Raw genomic sequence first — 18,921 nt, forward strand, 5'->3', positions numbered from 1 at the left:
CTTTGCGGGCATGTGGTGCCAAAGAAAGGAATCCTGTGCATGCTTATTCCATTCGCTTCGTCTTTGATGTTTCCATATCTCGCTGCAACACATCTTTCTGGCATTTCCGAGAAATGTGCAGAAATACCGCGACTTGTTTTCAGTGAGATTCGAGAAAGGCTGAAGTCACGTGTTCCTGAATGTACGTCACAGCTCTTGGTAAACCGAGAGGAGACTAATGCGAATGGTGGGCCAAAATGGCGGGCAATTTGAACATCTTATAAAATTCATTAAAAATTCGTGTTTAATGCAAATCGAAATATTTTTTCACTGAAGCTCTTAGGATGACGTTTAGATTTAGATGAGAAAATAAAAAAAATTCCGTTATGGGCACTTTAACTGTGGTTTTGATCTCGCTTGCTAAAAATGTTTTTGAAAGCTAGTTTGAATCTTGCAGTATAGAAAAGTCTACATGTAAGTCAAAACTGAGGAGCAAAAATCCTTTTGAAAAGTCTTCATTGATTAGTGATTAAGCTCGAATCAAAGTTCACGTTAACCCAGGATTAGCTTAATCGGGCTTTGAACAACTGGGCCCAGGAGTGAATCATACCTATGTTAGCTCTAACCATTACACTTTTCACAAAATTGCAAATGTTCTTAAAAATGGTGCTTCAGAGAAAAAGTATTGTGATGAGGTCCTTTTTTGACCAAACATTTTTTTAATGCCTCTTCTTTGGTCGCAAGCAAATTTCCCCTAAGTTAGAGTGGTTTCTTTTCTGAGGAGACAGTTGAAGAGTTTGCTGCAGGAAGGATTTATATCGGGAGTTTGGCCAATGGATTCAATGATTGCTTCAAACGGTCGATTTTTGACATGCAGTATGAATGGTGTATGCTAAACGTGTCCATATTTAATTTGTAAGGCTTTAGCTTCTCCATACAGCCAGTATCATTAAAGCAGTGGTTACAAAAATGACCAATTGTAAGTAAATTAACCTTCATAGAACAAATTGAAACATGCTGGGTTTTAGCACAAAATTCCGTAAAACTGGGCAATGTCAGAGGGTTGTTATCGCGTTTTTGACCAAAAGCCTGATATACACCCTTCCTGAAGCAAGACCCTCGATTAAGGACTCAGACCAGGACTTCTTCATGTCAGAAGTCAAAGAATCGTAAAAATCAAATATTTGATTGACTGATCACTTGACATCCTGTGTCCACCTTTCAATCTGAGTTCTATCAAATCTTCCTTTTCTCAGTTCTATTAGATGACAAGGTGCCCGAAGGTGTGGAACCTCGTTTCTGGGAAGAAGAAGGTTTCTATGTTGGTAAACCACCACAAGTTTCACCTGCCAATTTAAACATCATGGAAAACAGGATTATGCATGCAAATCAGGTTTGTGCTCTTCTATCCCAAGTCGTTATACTTACATCACAACAATCTGTTGAAAGCTACCCTGGTGAAAATCTTTTTAAGATCCTTGAGGATCTTTAAAGATCTTTAAAGATCCACATGAGGATCTTTTTGAGGATCTTTAAGGATCTTGATTCATATCCTCAAAGATCTTGCAGGATCTTGTAAGAACCTTGAAGTCCCTGCAAAGATCCTTGAGGATCTTGCAAGATCTTTGCAGATTATGCAAGATCCTTGCTGGATCTTAACAGGATCCGGTAGGAACTTAGCAGGAACCTTTAAGATCCTCACAGGGCCCTGCAAAGATCCTTCAGGATCCTGTTTAGATTCTGCAAGATCCAGCAAGGATCTTGCTTAATCTGCAAAGATCCTGCAGGATCCTCAAGGATCTTTGCAGGGACTTCAAGGTTCTTGCAAGATCCTGCAAGATCTTGCAGGATCCTGTAGCAGGAACCTTAAGGATCCTCACAGGGTCCTGCCAAGATCCTTAAGGTTCTTGTAAGGATCTTTATAAAAATCTGCAAAGATCCTGAAGGATCTTAACGGATCTTTGCAGGGACTTCAAGGTTCTTACAAGATCCTGCAAGATCTTGCAGGATCCTGTAGCAGGAACCTTAAGGATCCTCACAGGGCCCTGCCAAGATTCTTAAGGTTCTTGTAAGGATCTTTATAAAAATCTGCAAAGATCCTGAAGGATCTTAACGGATCTTTGCAGGGACCTGAAGGATCTTTGCAGGGACTTCAAGGTTCTTACAAGACCCTGCAAGATCTTTGAGGATATGAATCAAGATCTTTAAAGATCCTCAAAAAGATTCACAAAAGATCCTTACGTGGATCTTTAAAGATCCACAAGGATCTTAATGGATCTTTGCAGGGACCTGAAGGATCTTTCTGGGAACTGAAGGATCTTAACAGGGCATTAGCAGGATTCTTCATGGTCCTTGTAGTAGGATCCTTAAAGGGACCTGATCGATCCTTACAGGGTCCTGCTAAGATCCTTCAGGTTAAGGTTCTCTTAGGATCATGAAAAAACCTAAAAAGATCCTGAAGGATCTTAAAGGTTCTTTGCAGGGACCTTAAGGATCTTGACAGGGGCTTTGCAGGATTCTTCGTGGTCCTTGTAGGAGCCTTGCTGGGACCTGATGGATCGTTATAGGGTTCTGCTAAGATCCTTCATGTTCTTGACTTTTAATTTTCATGCACAAAATAAGTATCCTATTTAACAAGCAGTAAATTTTATGCCAAATGTATTTTATTTCTCAGATTATTCTCATCTTTTTACAAATAGATCTTTGATGTTTTACACTAAAAATCTCGTGGTTTAAAATCATCAATCCCTTACTATGAAACACAACAGTTAATGCAATATGTAAAAATCTCAAAAAAGGGTAAACATGTCTTACTAAGCTAACTTGTGTTTTTCTTCTTATTTCTTCCTTTTGTGTGAGCCCTTTGTTTTCATGAAAATGAGGCCACTTACATGCACAAAGACATGAAAAAAATTACTACAAATAAAGGATGAGAAATACAGACAGCATTAATTATTATTTTTTTTTTTCAAGCTGTAGCACAACATTGTAAGTTATGACTTGAAAGTTGAAAGACATTGTTATACATGTACCTACATGTATTGCAACCGGTGTTGCAAGTTGCAGAAACATGCTGTACAAAAGTTGAACTACATTGTAATGTCTACTTCAATGTGCAATGTTATCACAACTTGCAACAGGGTGGTAACATCTACAACAACACTTTTACATGGTTGGATGACAAGTTAAAAGAAAATGTTGCATACAGTGCCTAGTACAATGTCAGCTATCAAAATAATACCCTTCAATAAATTTGTAACAGTTATGCATTTATGAAAAAAAAACTCGTCTTTTAGCCACAAGTCTCACTCTCAGGCAAAGGCATAATCAAGACTCATCTGGTTTTGAACTGTTACATTGAAAATTAAAAGAAATCATTCACTCGACTAAATGTGAATTTTGACAAAATTGAAAATATGTCAAGTTTACATGCACATTCTCCTTTAAAATAACACTCTGTGCAGCTCCATTTTAAAGCACAGATAATTGGCATTCTTATTACACACTATAAAACCAAAACCCATGAAAATTTCAGTTATTTTTTCATGGTAAATCCATAGCATTTCCAACACTTTTTGAGGTAATATATTAAACACGAGGAAGAGTGTTTCCTCTGATTTCCAAACACCGAGAAGTAAGTTGGAAAAACAAGGCACAGCCGAGTTTTTTTTAATCAACTTCAAGGTGTTTGGAAATAGAAGGAAACACTCTTTCCAGTGTTTGATATAGCTTCTCAAACTATTGATAATTCTTGGAGAAATTCGAAGCAAAAGTTCCCAAAATTTTATGATAATTAACATCACATTTCCAAACCTCCTTCACAGCAGTGATTTCCTTTGTTTTCTCTTCATGAATTATTAATGAGTTTGAGAAGGGATTTTCAAGGTCAAGAGTAAGGACATTTTTATGGCATTTTTTAACCATGAAGTTGCCATGGAAAGAGCATAAAAAATCCATGAAAATAATGTGAAAAACAGCAAGGCCCATGAAATTTCCTGCATCATGTATGATAGACTATGAAAAACTCATGAAAAGTCCCTTTAGGACGGTGCCTACTTTTATTACTGCACATACGTTCTGCGCATCTCGAAATTCCTATGGGTGGTGCCTCTTAATACAGGGGTATTTTTGCGTAGTTTAAAACTGTGTGGAGAAAGCAGAAATTAGCAAGTGCTCTTTGCATCCAAAAAGAAAATTTGGGGTAACCATGCATTTTTCAGAGATAATAAAGCTTCAACTGGAGTAAAACGCCATACATGGCTTTGTATTTCACTGCTGCCTTAGAATAAGAAAGAGTAATTGTTTCTGAATTATCTCTAAAAAAATGCGTGGTTACCCCCCAATTTTCTTTTTGGATTCCAATAGCCCTTGCTAAGATCTGCTATATATATAACTATATATCTGGATGGTTAATTACATGTATTACACACAATATAAATTTGTCATTCACAGACCGTATTCCACAGCCAGAGCTACAAACAAGTAACAGCAAAAAACAATTTCACAGTAACTTTCTCAGGGAAGAAACATTCAGAAAATGGCTTTGTCTTGAATTATGTAAAGGTTCAGGGGAAGTGCTAAATAAAAAAGAAAAATGATTGGACATTTCGTAAAAAAAAGATTGATTGTACTCTTGCTATTTTCATGTATATGATATCAAGTAATAACCAATACTCCATTATGCAAGTTACAAAAGTTTATTTGGTAAAAATTATTGTTTCTCAGTAGGAGTAGCAGAAGTCACGATTTGCAACAAAATCAAATCAGTTAAAATAGAGTCCAACGGTCATAAGTGACTTAGCTTATTGAGCAGGATTTGCTGACTTGACTCTGAAGCTGCACGATTGAGTATCAGCCTTGACAACATTATTGAGCTGAAAATCTGCAGTACAACAGAAAAAAGTGCATTTTAAGTCAGTTCTTCTGAGTGGGCAGTGCCAAGTATACGCTTTTAGACACATGTTTCAGTGAGCTTCTCATCTGTAACAATCTTGTCGATTTCTGAGCAAAACAAGGGTATTCAACCTTTAACTCATGGTGCTACAGAAAATATAAGCTTATACACTCTATGAAGTTGATCATGAACTCCAGATCTTCATGTAAAGTCAATCAAACCAAGATCACTAAGTCTTCAGCTTATACCAAGACATGATAACAACCTGGCTACAAATTACTCTGTAAAAACGTTTGCAAAGGCTTTACATGTATAAGAAAAATCAATAGGGAATGTTTACCTTAACAATCTCGAATTTGCAGTTAAGCTCAAAAAAGATTCAAGAAGCACATGCATTCGAAATTCCCATAGACAGTGCATAGAAGATCTATAAAATCACACATTTTCATGCAGTCTTTTTCATCAAAATTATTGATTTCAAAGCTTACCTCTTGCTAAAAGAACTTATCCACATTTTTTTGCTTGAACCCAACATTTTGAAGCTTAACAGAGGTAAAAATCCACGGGAAATGTCTCCTGTTTCCTTGAATATTCCGCCTAAATCGAAAATGAAACGGTCTTTTCCGCGAGCCTGCAGTGGCATATCTGCTGACCAAAATGGCTTTGTTCGTGCCCAGTCTACCCAGTCTGAATGAAATCCAAGATGGCTGCCGGTGTTGATGTGACCCCACGTTTTCTTGCTCATTTTAAAAGCTAGCACTGTGCATGAAAGCTGTAGGAATTATGATTGAAAGCATCGTTGTTCTTTTTGGCATCAAATGGAGTCGAGATCCATCGAAGAAGGTCTGAATGTAATATTGTTTTCACAAATGCATTTCAGTGACGTGCATGTACTACATGTAAGTAAGTAAATTAACACAATCTGAGACACTAAGGTTAGCCTCCGGTACCACCTTAATATAAGCTGAAGCTTCCTTTTTTTTCTTAAAGCTTTTCCTGGAAAGCGGGCCAGTTACAAATACTAATATCAGTTGCTCATCTTGGTTTTATGTGTTTATTTGCCCAATTAATACAACAAAAATACAGCTCAATCTTGTGGTATAGAAAATAAGTACCTTGCTCTTTCTTCCAAACCATTTGTTGTTATTGCATACATAAGGTTAAATTAAAGTTTATAAGTTTATTGAAAAGAAGTACCTGCTATATGTAATTGTTAGATTGAGCAAAAAAGTGTACATGCAATAAGTATACATCATGCATTTGTCTTTTTTATATGGCTCAACATATTGACGGTGTATACATCAACAATTAATGATGAATACAAATAGTAACTTCACCTTAGATTAGGAAGATGAAGTTTCCCTTGGTGTAAACAATATATGTACATACAACATGCGATACAGACAATCTAACTGGCCATTGCCTATCCTATTTGTAGAAAAAATATAAATAAAACGGTGTATTACTATTTTCTTGAGCAGTAGTGATATAGGATTACAGGCTGTTTTACAGGCTATTTTTCAGTTTGTTATGAGAAAATAGTAATAAAATACAACACATTGTTCTATCTTGCTTTAAAATAGGCTTAAAATAAAAATAAAACACAAATAAAATAGATTCTCTATTTTTTCCCTATCAGGTAAAATAGGAATAAAATATAACTCATGCATTGATGTGGCTAAGTTATCAGTTGTTACCTGAAAATTCCACAGTATTGGCCCATTGCAGCTCCAAAAAAAAATTAAGATTGAATCGACTGATCACAATCTAATGTTGTAAAGTTTCGTCCTGTAGCTTCTTGTGTTGTCAAAGTCGAAGAAAGAGATTTTCAGTCATTGCTTGTCTTCATATTTTGTGAAAATATTTGTAGACCCAGGAAATCTTGTTTTGTTGAGATTTTATGTGGCTGATCACTTTCTTTGCAAGAAAAAAATATTTAGTGCTGTTGCTTTTGAGGTGAGGTTTATAACTGCATTGCCATGTGACTGTGTATGGTTTATGCATGATTGAAAGGTGATTTCATCCACGACTACAAAATTGTTACAAGTAGCCTGTTTGGTTCCAAAGCAACCCCAATTATTTTTAGTGAATTGTTTATTATCCTATATTTTGGTTAATCGCAAGACCATGATTTGCAAAGTTCTCTCTAACAACTTGGTAAGATTCTCATTACAAGTTTGTCTAAAGATCCTTGTAAGAGCAATATAATAATTAAAGCCTTAAGGATCCTGACAAAAATCATTGAAAGGATCCTCAAAAATCTTTCTAAGATCCTCTTTGTCTCCTTGAAAGGATCTTCTTTAAATCCTTCTAAGATTCTCATCAGATCCATGATGACTGTTAAGGATTTTGGGAAAGTTCTTTGAAAGAGATCAAATAGGATTCCTTTAAGATCCTTGTAAGTTCCTCATCAAACCTTCAAAGATTCCTAAGGATCCTGACAAAGATCTTTCAAGGATCCCTGATAGGATCCTTTGAAGATCATTGTAAGATCCTCATCAGATCTTTGAGGATCCTTAAGGATCCTGACAAAAATCTTTTATAGGATCCTGAAAAAGATCTTTGAAAGATCCTTGAACAGTTCTTAACAAGAACCTTGTAAGATCCTCATCAGATCTTTGAGGATCCTGACAAAGATCTTTTATAGGATCCTCCAAAGATCTTTTTAAGAACCTCATAAGACCCTTGAGGATCCTAAAGGATCCTGACAAAGATCTTTGGAAGATCCTTGAACAGTTCTTACCAAGAACCTTGTAAGATCCTCATCATATCCTTGAGGATCCTTAAGGATCCTGACAAAGATCTTTTATAGGATCCTTCTAAGATCTTTTTAAGAACCTTGTAAGACCCTTGAGGATCCTTAAGGATCCTGACAAAGATCTTTGGAAGATCCTTGAACAGTTCTTACCAAGAACCTTGTAAGATCCTCATCATATCCTTGAGGATCCTTAAGGATCCTGACAAAGATCTTTTATAGGATCCTTCTAAGATCTTTTTAAGAACCTTGTAAGACCCTTGAGGATCCTTAAGGATCCTGATAAAGATCTTTGGAAGATCCTTGAACAGTTCTTTACAAGAACCTTGTAAAATCCTCATCATATCCTTGAGGATCCTTTAAGGATCCTGACAAAGATCTTTGAAAGGATCCTTTAAAGGATCTTTTTCAAGATCCTGTAGGATCCTAATGAAATCTCTGAGGATCCTGCAGGATCTTTTAGAAGATCTTTGAAAGGATCCTCATCAGGATCTTCAAGAGATTTTTATAGGATCCTCAAGAAATCCTCTAGGATCTGTGAGGATCTTTAAAAGATCCTTGTCTTCAAGGATCTTTCGAAGACCTTTGCAGATCTTTGCAGATCTTGGAGGATCTTTCAAGATCTTTGAAGATCCTCCAAAGATTTTCACCAGGGTAACCAGTTCCCAGGTTTATGTAATATTATATCAAACATGAGTAACAGTATTTCATTCGATTTCCAAGTGAGGTACAGTTTACAGTTGCTTTTTTTTTGAAACCAACTTTGAGGTGTTTGTTACTTAGTTGAATCACTGTTCTGATTGTTTTTTGAATTCAGCTTCTGAAACCATCAATAGTTCCTGAAGAAATTCACGGCAAGGTTCACTGAATTTTATGATAATTAAGATAACATTTTCGAACCCCCTTTACAGTATTGATTCCATTTGTTTTTTTCCATGTTTTATTTGTTGCTTTCTCTCTCTCTTGCTTCAGGGAACTCACTGGTTTGGGGAAGATGGCCAGCTAAGGAGACTATCATCTCCACTAAAAGAGAAACCAACTCGCCCTCCGATCATCAATTTGGAGGAGCTGGATCCCTTGTTGCAAACTGAGCGAGTTAAGGTGTTGTAAAAATTTACGTTATGCCTTTCCTTGGACTGTTTGAAAAAAGCTTGTCAAAATCCACACACACTACTAGGGAAAATTTAAAGAAAAACTTGTGGAAAGTTTAAAACACGACAGCACGTTTTCTAGCAGAGCTACATCCACCAAATTGTGATGGAAAACTTTTCAATGGCATATGGTATCTTAAGTCTACATTTTGTAGCTTCTACAGGTTTTTAAATATTGTGGAAATTATCTGTTTACATTAAAAGGTTCAAAAGTCATAATTTCTACCAGTCGGCTCATGATAACTGCATCAAGTATCATGGAACACTTCACTCTTCCTGCTCTCACATTCTCCTTAGACTGTCTTCTCCTGTACTAAGGACCCTAATGACAGGCTAAAGTGTACATGGATACATGTAATAACCCTACATTTAATGGCAATATAAAAGTGTAGTACTTAAATGTGTAGTCCAGTGTTTTGCTATAGAGCACTTTACCTTGAGTTCTCTCTTAGAAAAGTTTATTCCGAAAGCTGACTTGTTGCCTTCGATTTGCAGGCTAACGTGGAGCCATTTGATGGCAAATTCATCAATGCAGCTGGTATGTTGAGCGGTCTTGTCCTGTACATGATCAAAGTTATATAACATGTTATTGTTATTAATTTAAGGTTCTTTGAAGAAAGTATTTAATTCTGAATTGTGTATGAAATCTCATGGATGAAACTTTAAGACCCTTAAGTGAAGTTCGTAATTTGAGAAGTTGGAAGACTTTGGAATGTCATAAAGGGAACCTTTAATCCTACAACTAATTGATGTTATTGGTTGGATATAGTTTCCAAATCTCAAAGCTCAGTTTAAAAAGTGAAGATACATGTAGCCTTTAAATGGTCTCTAAATTGGTTACAATTATCGCTCACTTTGCATTTGAATTTCCCATGTGCTGCCATTTTGGATCTTATGATTTATGAACTTGTTTTCAGGAAGTACACGTTCTTTTGTGTGTGTCATGGAATGCAAAATGGTGGCGCACAGAAAATCGAAAACAGGCGATAATAAACCCAATTTTTAGAACAAAAATGTCCACTTTTTGAACTAAGCTTTGAAATTTAGACTTGATTTGCAACAATTTCACGTCAACTTGTTGGAAGAGTGGAGGTTCCCTTTAAAGACTGAACCAATAAATTGTATTTTATGGTACAGTACTGCATCACATTCCATCATATCATATCATATTGGAACTTCTTGAAAAGCTGCTTGTCTCTGCCAGGGTGTATAATTCACAAGGTAAGAAATGTTTGCTACACATCATGGCAAAACGGATACATTCGAGGTCAAAGAGACACATGGTTAATGCTAAACTGGACCGTGTTATACATCAAACGCATAAATAAACTCTATTCAGTTAGGTGGGAGTGCGGAATTACAAAGATTCCTTAATAGGAGTAAACCCATGACCCTCTGCACACTGTTCATTGTTTAAACTGTGTGGAATCATGTGGCAAGCCTAGTCATCTCACAAAATGCACTTTAACCTTAACATTATTATAACAGTTTGCATTCTTAAAAATGTCATTAGGGATGTAAAAAAAAGACGATAACAACAACATGGGAAACATTTTTTTTCCACAGATGAAGAAGCAGCTCATTATCAGCTTGATGTTGATTTGTCCACCCTTACCTTCACACATCATCCATTATTCAGCAAAGAACATGTCTTGGCGTCACGACTGCAGCAGTATTACAAACAGTACACAGAGAGGCGAAGAAAGGCCATGTCTTCTCACTATTCTGATAAGGTATTTAATTAACACACAATACTGTGTTTTATCTTGTCTTGTTAATTGCATCGTGTTGATATTGCTTAATGGACGATGTTTGCTGGGAGTACAAAACACTAAATTAAAAAAAAAATGGCGATCAAAGATTTGCTACCTTACTGAATTTGATCGCTATATAATGGCAGAGTAACTTTGTTTACGTCCATTCTTTTTTAAAAGATCGCGTACAGTGGCCGGGCAATTGTGTCAAAAATATTGAAATATGCTATGATGCATATTTGAGCAACTTCCTTTATGATTGGGCTTTTAGATATCACTGGGGCATTACAAAGACCAAAGGGCATCACACAAGCTACTGAAAACAGTCTATTCTTTCTGTCCTCCTTTATATCATTCTTTTACTATAGCCCTCTGAGTCAAGTCCCTGTCTAGATAGGCCTTGTTAGGACTTTGGTAGAAATTTGTTATTGCGTTGGTGGAAAGTTTTTGATAGTCGACACAAAACCTTATGGATCCACCTTTTTCACTTAAACCAGAGCAAAGCTTGGGCCCATTAGAAGGTATTGATATACCTTATGTCACAACAGTATGACATTTGTTAGCTACAACCTCACATACTAACTGCTCAGTTGGCAATATCAAAGAGCACGTGGGAATGTGTATGCTTATGTTGTGTGTTGAATAAAGGACGTGCTGACAACTCCCTTTTAATGGACACTTGGTGACCAAAGAAGAGAGAGTTACCTCGATTTGTCATAAGTGGCTGTTAGAAAAAAAATGTCACACATGACAGCAGTTAACAAAAATGACCTAGGTTGAAATATATTTAACCTGAAAATAAATTTGACCTGTAACATATACATCATAAGCCTTCGTTTGATGTGTTCCTTTATTAGGCATTTTTGCTTACTTAGGGTAACTACTTAATCCCAAAATGCTCTATTGCAGTTTCATTATATTCATTTGTGTTTTCTCAACATTTGAAGTTGGCAGCATTAAAGATTGCTCTCCAACAGCTCCAAGAAAATGCTGAAAGAGCGGTAAGATTATATTCCCATGTAATAAATCAAGATTTTCCAACGAAACAAAATGAGCAAGCAAACGAATAACAACCACTTAGGTTCAAAAGGACGTTTATAGATGCCAAAAGATGATTTTAGCCTACTAGGGTGTATGTCTGGACATCTGGACTGCTTGCTTTTCGTCCTGAGCAGCCTAGGTGTGGACAAAGCTACTGGCCTACATTTCTACTTCTGGCCCCGGTTGTTCAAAGAGTGTGCAACTCTATCCAGTGGATAAAAATGTAGTCCAACCAATACATTTTACCCGCTGGATAAAGTTATCAGCCCCTTGAACAACTGGGGCCTGAAATCTGCGCTTAGTCATAAACGAGTGTATATTAGATGCTTGTGTTAGTTGGTTGCCTTCATTAATTACAGGTTTTTGTTTATATGTGACAGGGAAAGGGAAAATCCAGGGCAATTTCAGTGGCGGACACAAACAAGAGAATAAAGGAGTACAAATTTCAAATCAGGTTCTAGTGACTTGTTCAGTATTTTACATACGCATTTGTATTGACGCTGGTGCCTCCTAAGAGAAAGGTACATTGAGTGGTTTTGGATTAATGATGATCAATAGTCATCTTAAAAGCATAAAAATACTTATAAAAAATGGCGTTCTTTTCCCCAGCCTGTGGCTTACTTATCTCCGAGAAATGCGTGGTTGCCTCCAATGTTTTTATGATTCCAGTAGCCCTTTCTAAGATCTGCGCTTCCTGCATAATTATGAGCCGCTCAAAATGCGTTTTTGTCAGGAGGCAGTGTTTTTAAAGTAATGGAGTTTCTCAGAACATCCTGAGATGCACAGAATCTACATTTATGTGCACGAACAAAGGGGCACCATCCTTGAATGAAACCAGCGCACATGTAAAACTATCACTTGTTCATCCATTTACACGTTAGCTCAGTTAAGCCCAAATTTGTGTATTGTATAGTATATTGGATTGATCTTGTAGGACAAATGCTTTCCTGCAAAAGTAAATGCTGGATAGGATCATACAGTTTAAAATAAACATATCCTTGAACGTTAAACGTCAGTTGGCATCATGTCCAGGTTTACTGGCAAATAAGCGACTTTTTCCAATGCTAAAGTTGATGTACGGAGGTCGATGTGGGAAAAGAAATTTGAAACATAATCTTCACAAGCATCTTTTGAAATTATGTGATTTGTCAACATAGCCTGTAAGTTTTTCAAAGTTGTCTTCCCACTTTGTTTTGTAGAGAAACAAGAAAATTACGAGATGCAGAAGATTACAGTGACAGAGTTTTACTCAAGAGTTTGTTGAAGTGAGTCCTTCTGATGTTATTGCATGCAATCTAAGATCTTGAAAACGCCTCTTTTAGTAACGTTTTATCCCCAGAGAGGAGTTGGTTTTATTGGCGCATAGGACTCAAAAGCTGGTCATGTTTTTCAGGTGCTGGCGTGAAATCAAGGACCTTAGAGAGGCTCAAGGCCATGTCAATACTCAACTGAAATTGACGGTTAGAAGGTATGGCAACGATTGCATCTTCTTTCTATATTGGAAAAGTAAAACGCAATTGAACTAGAATCTATCTTCTTGCAGTTAATAGTAAATTAAAATGTTGCAATACAATTTGCAGTAGATCCACAGAATTGATCTTTTCCCATCATTTCCAGATGGAATTGGAATGTATACAGGTATACACGTATAAAGGTATAGACAAAGTACATGTAAGAAAGAACAGAATGGATAGTTTTACTACTGGAGAACTGGTAGAACTGACCTTGGTTATTCCAAGAAGGGATAGCAATTGCAGTAAAATTTCTGTTAATTGTTTTCTTATTTTGGATGTGTTTTATCAACGGTTGAATAGTTTTCAATGATGTTTACTCGAAAGAAACGTTCAAATTTTGACCACCAAGTTATAATTAAGGACATATTTGCCATTTATCGTAAATTGGGGGTTAAGCACCATGTCTCAAAGTGACCAAATAATAACTTTTAAAGTGATTTATACTTTACAATCAACCATAAATACTTCAATGTACTGGACTGTTTAATCGTCAAAATAAAAATGCACGGTTGTGTAGTATCGATTATCAAAGCTATAGCCTTCTCGCATTGAAATTCTCCAGAAGCCCACTGATATACGTATTTGAAGACTAGATAAATAATTCAGATGCGTTGAGTCTTCTTAAGGCCCGTTTAAACGGTTTCAACATCTGCCCAACATTCGCTCAACAAAAGTTGAGCGGATGTTGGGCAAATGTTGGATGAACGGAGTGGTCAAACGGTTTCAGTGCCATTCAACATTTTCAAGAACAAAGGAAATGTTGAATCGATGTTGAATGAAATTTTGAACCTATTTAAATTTGATTCAACACACTTTCACCAAGGTTTCAACATTTTTTACGCTTTCAACATTGTTGAACTACCTGTTCAAACACCACCGACATTTGGTCAACAACTGTCTTGAATGCGTGTTGAAGCAAATGTTGAAACCTTTTAAACGGGCCTTTAGTACATGTTTTTGTGCAACACACGTTTCATGCAGGATCCATTGTAGTGATAGTTTGCCAATGTATGAAGTATTGATGTTTTCTAGGCAAGAAACAAACAAACAAAAGGATGAGGCATTGTTTCAGGAAGAGATGGGCGAGGAACTTGAGGAAAGGAGGTAAGCAACGTGAATTTCTTCAAAGCATGGGTCAACGATTTCAGTGACAAACAAATCTCCTCACATGTACCACGATGGTGCATGCACCAGTGGCTCTTTTCTATTGGAAACTTGGTGGTGATTGTTAAGTTCGTTTTGACAATTGAAATGGTATTTCAATAGTTCAATCTAGATCATTGTGACCCTATTGCGATATTATTGACACTGTTGCGACTTCACTGTTTTCCATGGTGCTGCGAGTTTTATTTGAATGCTGTTGTAGTGAGCAGCTACGTAACACGTTGTTGAATCCGAATGGGGTCTTGGGAGCATATTGCTGTTAAAGAAATAGACCAGGAAACGTTTTTCCAACGTTTATCTAGATCATTGTGACCCTATTGCGATATTATTGACACTGTTGCGACTTCACTGTTTGCTATGGTGCTGTGAGTTTTGTTTGAATGGTGTTGTAGTTAGCAGCTACGTACCATGTTGTTGTTGAATGCGAATGGGGTCTTGGGAGCATATTGCTGTTTAAAAATAGACCAGGAAACGTTTTTCCAACGTTTATTGCTCCTAGAGAAAAAGAGACTTTTTCAATCTAGGATAAAAGGACTTTACAGAAAATTAATTGAAAATTATCTAAAAATTTAATCAATTATATCTTCTCAGTCTGTCGATGAGATCGTAAGTGGTGAGAGCTTCTTGTATTTGAGCAGTATTGTTTTGGTCTAAACTGTTGATTCTACACAACGTGGCTCTAACGCCTGTCTGGGGGTGAAGTACTCTAGTGTTACTGTTCAAATGAACGTTATTGAGAAAAACGTCCCTGTGAGCCTGTTCCTCATTACACCAATCAAGATGCTTCTAACTTTGAAGCTTGTTCATGCGTGCCCTGGAATCCTGGGAGGAGTTGCATAAAACTTAACGGAGGGCGTAAATGCTATCGTCCGACGTTAAAATACTGAATGTGACTGGGCTGAAGGTCTGGCGTTAGCAGTTACGCCCGACGTTAAATTTTATGGAGTTCACCCCTGAAGTGTAACCAGTTGGAAGCTGATGATTAGTACTTTAAAGTGTTTCCTTGTTCTTCTACCAGTGAAAAACAAACAAACAAACAACGGCGATAACAACAACAAACGAGAGAACAAAGGGTCTCCTTTAAAAGTTATCAGTACCACCTCGTTCTTATAAGGTTTGAAGTAAAACAGTAACAAACAAGGTGGCAAAACATGGACCATTTTTGTGTAATGGTTTCTCTGTATAGGGAGGAGTTTGATGCAGAATACCAAAACAAACTTGCTGAGTATGAGGAGGAACTGAAAGAGTGGAAGAAGGAGGTCAAAAGAAGGGTAAGGAAACAGAGGAACCTTGTCAAGTTTCCCAAGAATACTGTGCTTAGAATGTGTCATTTATTACACAGAAAAGAGCTCGCTTGGAGGGGCAAGAGTCAAGCCTCATTAATGAAGCAGACGGGATGGATGAACGTAAGAGATTGGATCTTTTTATTCAGTTTCACGTCATGTACAGATGGTATTGTAAGTTGGAAATCTGCAACCTCCATTCAGCTAGCTATAGGATGATGGCCTGTACTTGTGGCGACTTGGTTTCAATCTTATTGAGCTTAAATTCGCACACAAGTTGCTGTAAAGGTTTTCGCTGTGTTGCACCCAATACAAGGCACAGTAACTTGATCACAGTATTGTTTTGTTTGGTATGACTGCACATGGAGGATTGCATTGGAAATGTACTTTTGCAGATTGCACCTTTATAGCAGTCTTTTTTGAATGATCCAATGGAAGTTTGTGTTCGCAAGTTTGCATTTACAAACTTGCAGTGATTTGTGACGTTATCTATTCAGGGCTGAGAAAGTTCTGATCATAGTTGTAGAGTGCTGGAATGCACACCTTTTGAATTAAGTACAATTACCGAGCTAGAAAAAGTCCTTGATCATGCTCGTTACCACAGTGAGTGTTTAGGCAGGTACTTTGAACCAAAGTTTCACAGAGAAAACGGGTCAGGATAAAATAAAAATCAAGGCCGTTATCTATGCTTCATAAACTTACCAAAACTGCAAAAACCCTACAGGCTATATGGACACTTTAAAAGTTTTAACCAAAAGGTAAAATAATCCAAATTATAAAATGGCTGTCAAAATGCTGTTGTCATGGAAGCATGTCATGTGAGCAATTAAGTGTCATGAAAGTGTCGTCATATCAATTTGAGGAAAAGTCACAAATTTCGACGGTGGTTGCTTCAATATTAAAAAAAAAAAACGTTCCCCGACCCCCCTCCCTCTTCGGCCAGGCTGAGTAAGCTTGGTCATAGTTGTTGTTGTACTAAAGTAGATGCATGGTAGTTTTCTCCTAGAATGTGTATGTACATTTTATTCTGACTGGTGGTTCTGAACAATATCTTTATTCTGCATGCCATGATTGTCGCGCACCGTTTCCCACGACAGAGAATAAGATAAATGCTTATCCACCCAATATTTATGTAGCAAACACATCATTAGCGTGAGCTAACAGTCACGTTCCTGTTTGCCATTGTCCCTTAGTTCCTACTCGGCCTTCACGTCCCCCAAAGTTTGACGAAGCCGTTGAGTATGAGAATTTGAAGGAGAACGCTAAGTTGAAGAGGCGAGCTCCAGGTAATGCACTATATGAGTAAACAGTGTACGTTTCAGTTTCCTCTATCTTGAAATTGGTTTATCAGGGCCCTGTAGGTGTCTGACAGTAGGGGCCATGCACATGAGAGGGGGTTCAAGAAATGCGAGCTTTGTGTAACTGGGTCAAGATTTAATCGTAAGTTTCTTCACTGGTACATGTGGATTAAATTTAAAGTGGAACAGAAGTACTTAAGGTTTGTGGCAAAACTACTGCAGAACGAGTAAAGATATATTTTCTTGTTCCTGTTGTATTCATACTGAGACGAACATGTAGCTAAACAATATCCAATTAACATGTGTATGTATGTATTATATAACGGTACGTACAAATATTGTGCAAACGTTTATGTCTGTGTGTGTCTTTGTAGTATAGATTAAGGGAGCTGCCACTTTATGCTTCACATTTTCAAACTGCGTTCTTATTTTATTTTCATTGTAAAAGATTACATTATAAACTAATAAAATACAAACGAAATACATAATGGCAGTGTTACAGATGCAGAAGACATCTTTGTGTAGTCATTGCACTCGCAACTTGTATGCCGTTTCACAAGTAGGTTGAACAGATAAGATACTATCATTTGGTTTACTGGTGGTTACAAGAGTAAGCAAGCATCTGGTATCATCCTTGGTAGTACAGTTGCATGACATTCCATTTCATTTCATTTCGTTCAATTGCATTGCAGTGTAACATTAACTTACACTAACCAATTACAGAAAGCGTTAATACAATAAATCAATGATTCATTTAAGCAAATAAAACGCGTACACGTAAGTCATGATTAGCTTTTGTTTGACATCTCATTGGATGGCCTCAATTGAATACTTCTCTGTTTCTTGAACAGGAGAACCTATCCTCATTCCTGAACTCCTGATGACTGCCAACGTTACCCCAATAGATCAGGTCACAAGGTATGATCATTTTTGTGTCAAAGCTTCAACTGCTTGTGTAATTTTCCATTGACAAAAGAACTTTGAAAATCACCCCAGAATTCTCAAATGCCTTTTTAAACTGCTGCCAGGTATCTTTGTACTTACTCGTTGAACAAAATGAACAGACCAAACAATGATAAACTCTACATGTAGCTACAAGACAAGACTCTTTCCAGCAAAAAAGTGCACTTCCCTTTTTAGGGTTCATCGACTGATTATTGTTTCTACAGCGGTAAGGTCAAATGTGACAAAGAAAAGTAAGACAGTCTAAATCTCGTTGCATGTTGTGTTCTCAATGAAAGCATCATTACTTCATTGCTAGGGATTACTAGAGTTTCAATTTGTGTTATTGGTGAAATTTAGTTTCCTATTCATGACTCATACTTTCTTCTCTCTCTCTTACCTACAGGCCTGAGAAACAGAGGCGCACTGAAATGCAGAATTGGTCAGCTTTCATTAAAGTTTTATTCAACGGCAAAGAAGTGTCCAGAACGCCGGTCAAGTGAGTGTAAAAGTAACTGTAAATGAAAGGAAGAAACACGAAGAGAACATTACTGAACAGATGGATCTGCGGATGTTTGAACGTTCTGTAACATTTGCCTCTTTAGCCTGTGAGAGCTCTTGTCTCACCCGCCGGAAAAAAGCTCTTTCCCAGCAGATGATACAACAGCTGTGAAAAGCGTATACCCACGCATACAAGATGGACCTAAAAAAAAAAAAAAAAAATCCCTATCGTTTTTGTGGGTAGTGCACTGTATAGTGCTCTACCCACTATGTCGTCAGGCATGGCAGTGATGTCATAGTGAGTGAGTGGGTCAGTCAGTCAGTCAGTCAGTCAGTCAGTCAGTGAGTCAGAGTCAGTGAGTGAGTGAGTTAGTGTCCGTCTGTCCGTCCGTAAATAAACAGGTCCGCAGTGCCTGCACGGTACTACCCACATGAACGCAATGAGTACCTATTTTTTAAAGATAAGACAGGAGATATAAAAATAAGATAAGATAACTTTATTATATCTCATTCAGGATATCTCTAAAGTTAACAAATGTTCATTTCTGAAGAGATTGTTTAGTAAAAATTGTTATCATTGTGTTTCGATCATTTCCCAAGATTACGTTACTCTTTGGAAGATTTCTTAGGTCTCCACAGGAACAT

General features: G+C 37.1%; 1 protein-coding gene and 1 long non-coding RNA gene across 3 annotated transcripts in view; one reads left to right on the forward strand and one right to left on the reverse strand.

The window, feature by feature from the left end:
- LOC146456102 (coiled-coil and C2 domain-containing protein 2A-like) overlaps window positions 1-18,921 on the forward strand; it is a 266,183-nt gene that overhangs the window by 20,523 nt on the left and 226,739 nt on the right. For both annotated transcript variants that reach the window (XR_014858838.1, XM_085093307.1), the window contains exons 13-26: window positions 1,236-1,372; window positions 8,601-8,729; window positions 9,275-9,317; window positions 10,346-10,512; window positions 11,481-11,534; window positions 11,955-12,028; window positions 12,774-12,839; window positions 12,968-13,042; window positions 14,121-14,192; window positions 15,439-15,523; window positions 15,595-15,658; window positions 16,729-16,821; window positions 17,685-17,751; window positions 18,182-18,274. Coding sequence is in view for 1 of the 2 variants with exons in the window: in XM_085093307.1 (XP_084949433.1) it covers window positions 1,236-1,372; window positions 8,601-8,729; window positions 9,275-9,317; window positions 10,346-10,512; window positions 11,481-11,534; window positions 11,955-12,028; window positions 12,774-12,839; window positions 12,968-13,042; window positions 14,121-14,192; window positions 15,439-15,523; window positions 15,595-15,658; window positions 16,729-16,821; window positions 17,685-17,751; window positions 18,182-18,274 (1,219 nt within the window). In the remaining variant the exon portion in view is untranslated. The remainder of the gene's footprint in view (window positions 1-1,235; window positions 1,373-8,600; window positions 8,730-9,274; window positions 9,318-10,345; window positions 10,513-11,480; window positions 11,535-11,954; window positions 12,029-12,773; window positions 12,840-12,967; window positions 13,043-14,120; window positions 14,193-15,438; window positions 15,524-15,594; window positions 15,659-16,728; window positions 16,822-17,684; window positions 17,752-18,181; window positions 18,275-18,921) is intronic.
- On the reverse strand, window positions 4,658-8,270 carry LOC146456103 (uncharacterized). Its single transcript, XR_014858849.1, has 2 exons — window positions 5,362-8,270; window positions 4,658-4,861 (listed from the first exon to the last, which is right to left on the reverse strand). It is a non-coding gene; the product is annotated as an uncharacterized LOC146456103 (long non-coding RNA).

The sequence above is a fragment of the Pavona decussata genome, unplaced genomic scaffold (genome assembly GCF_977016875.1).
Source record: "Pavona decussata unplaced genomic scaffold, jaPavDecu1.1 SCAFFOLD_260, whole genome shotgun sequence".
Lineage (NCBI taxonomy): Eukaryota > Metazoa > Cnidaria > Anthozoa > Scleractinia > Agariciidae > Pavona > Pavona decussata.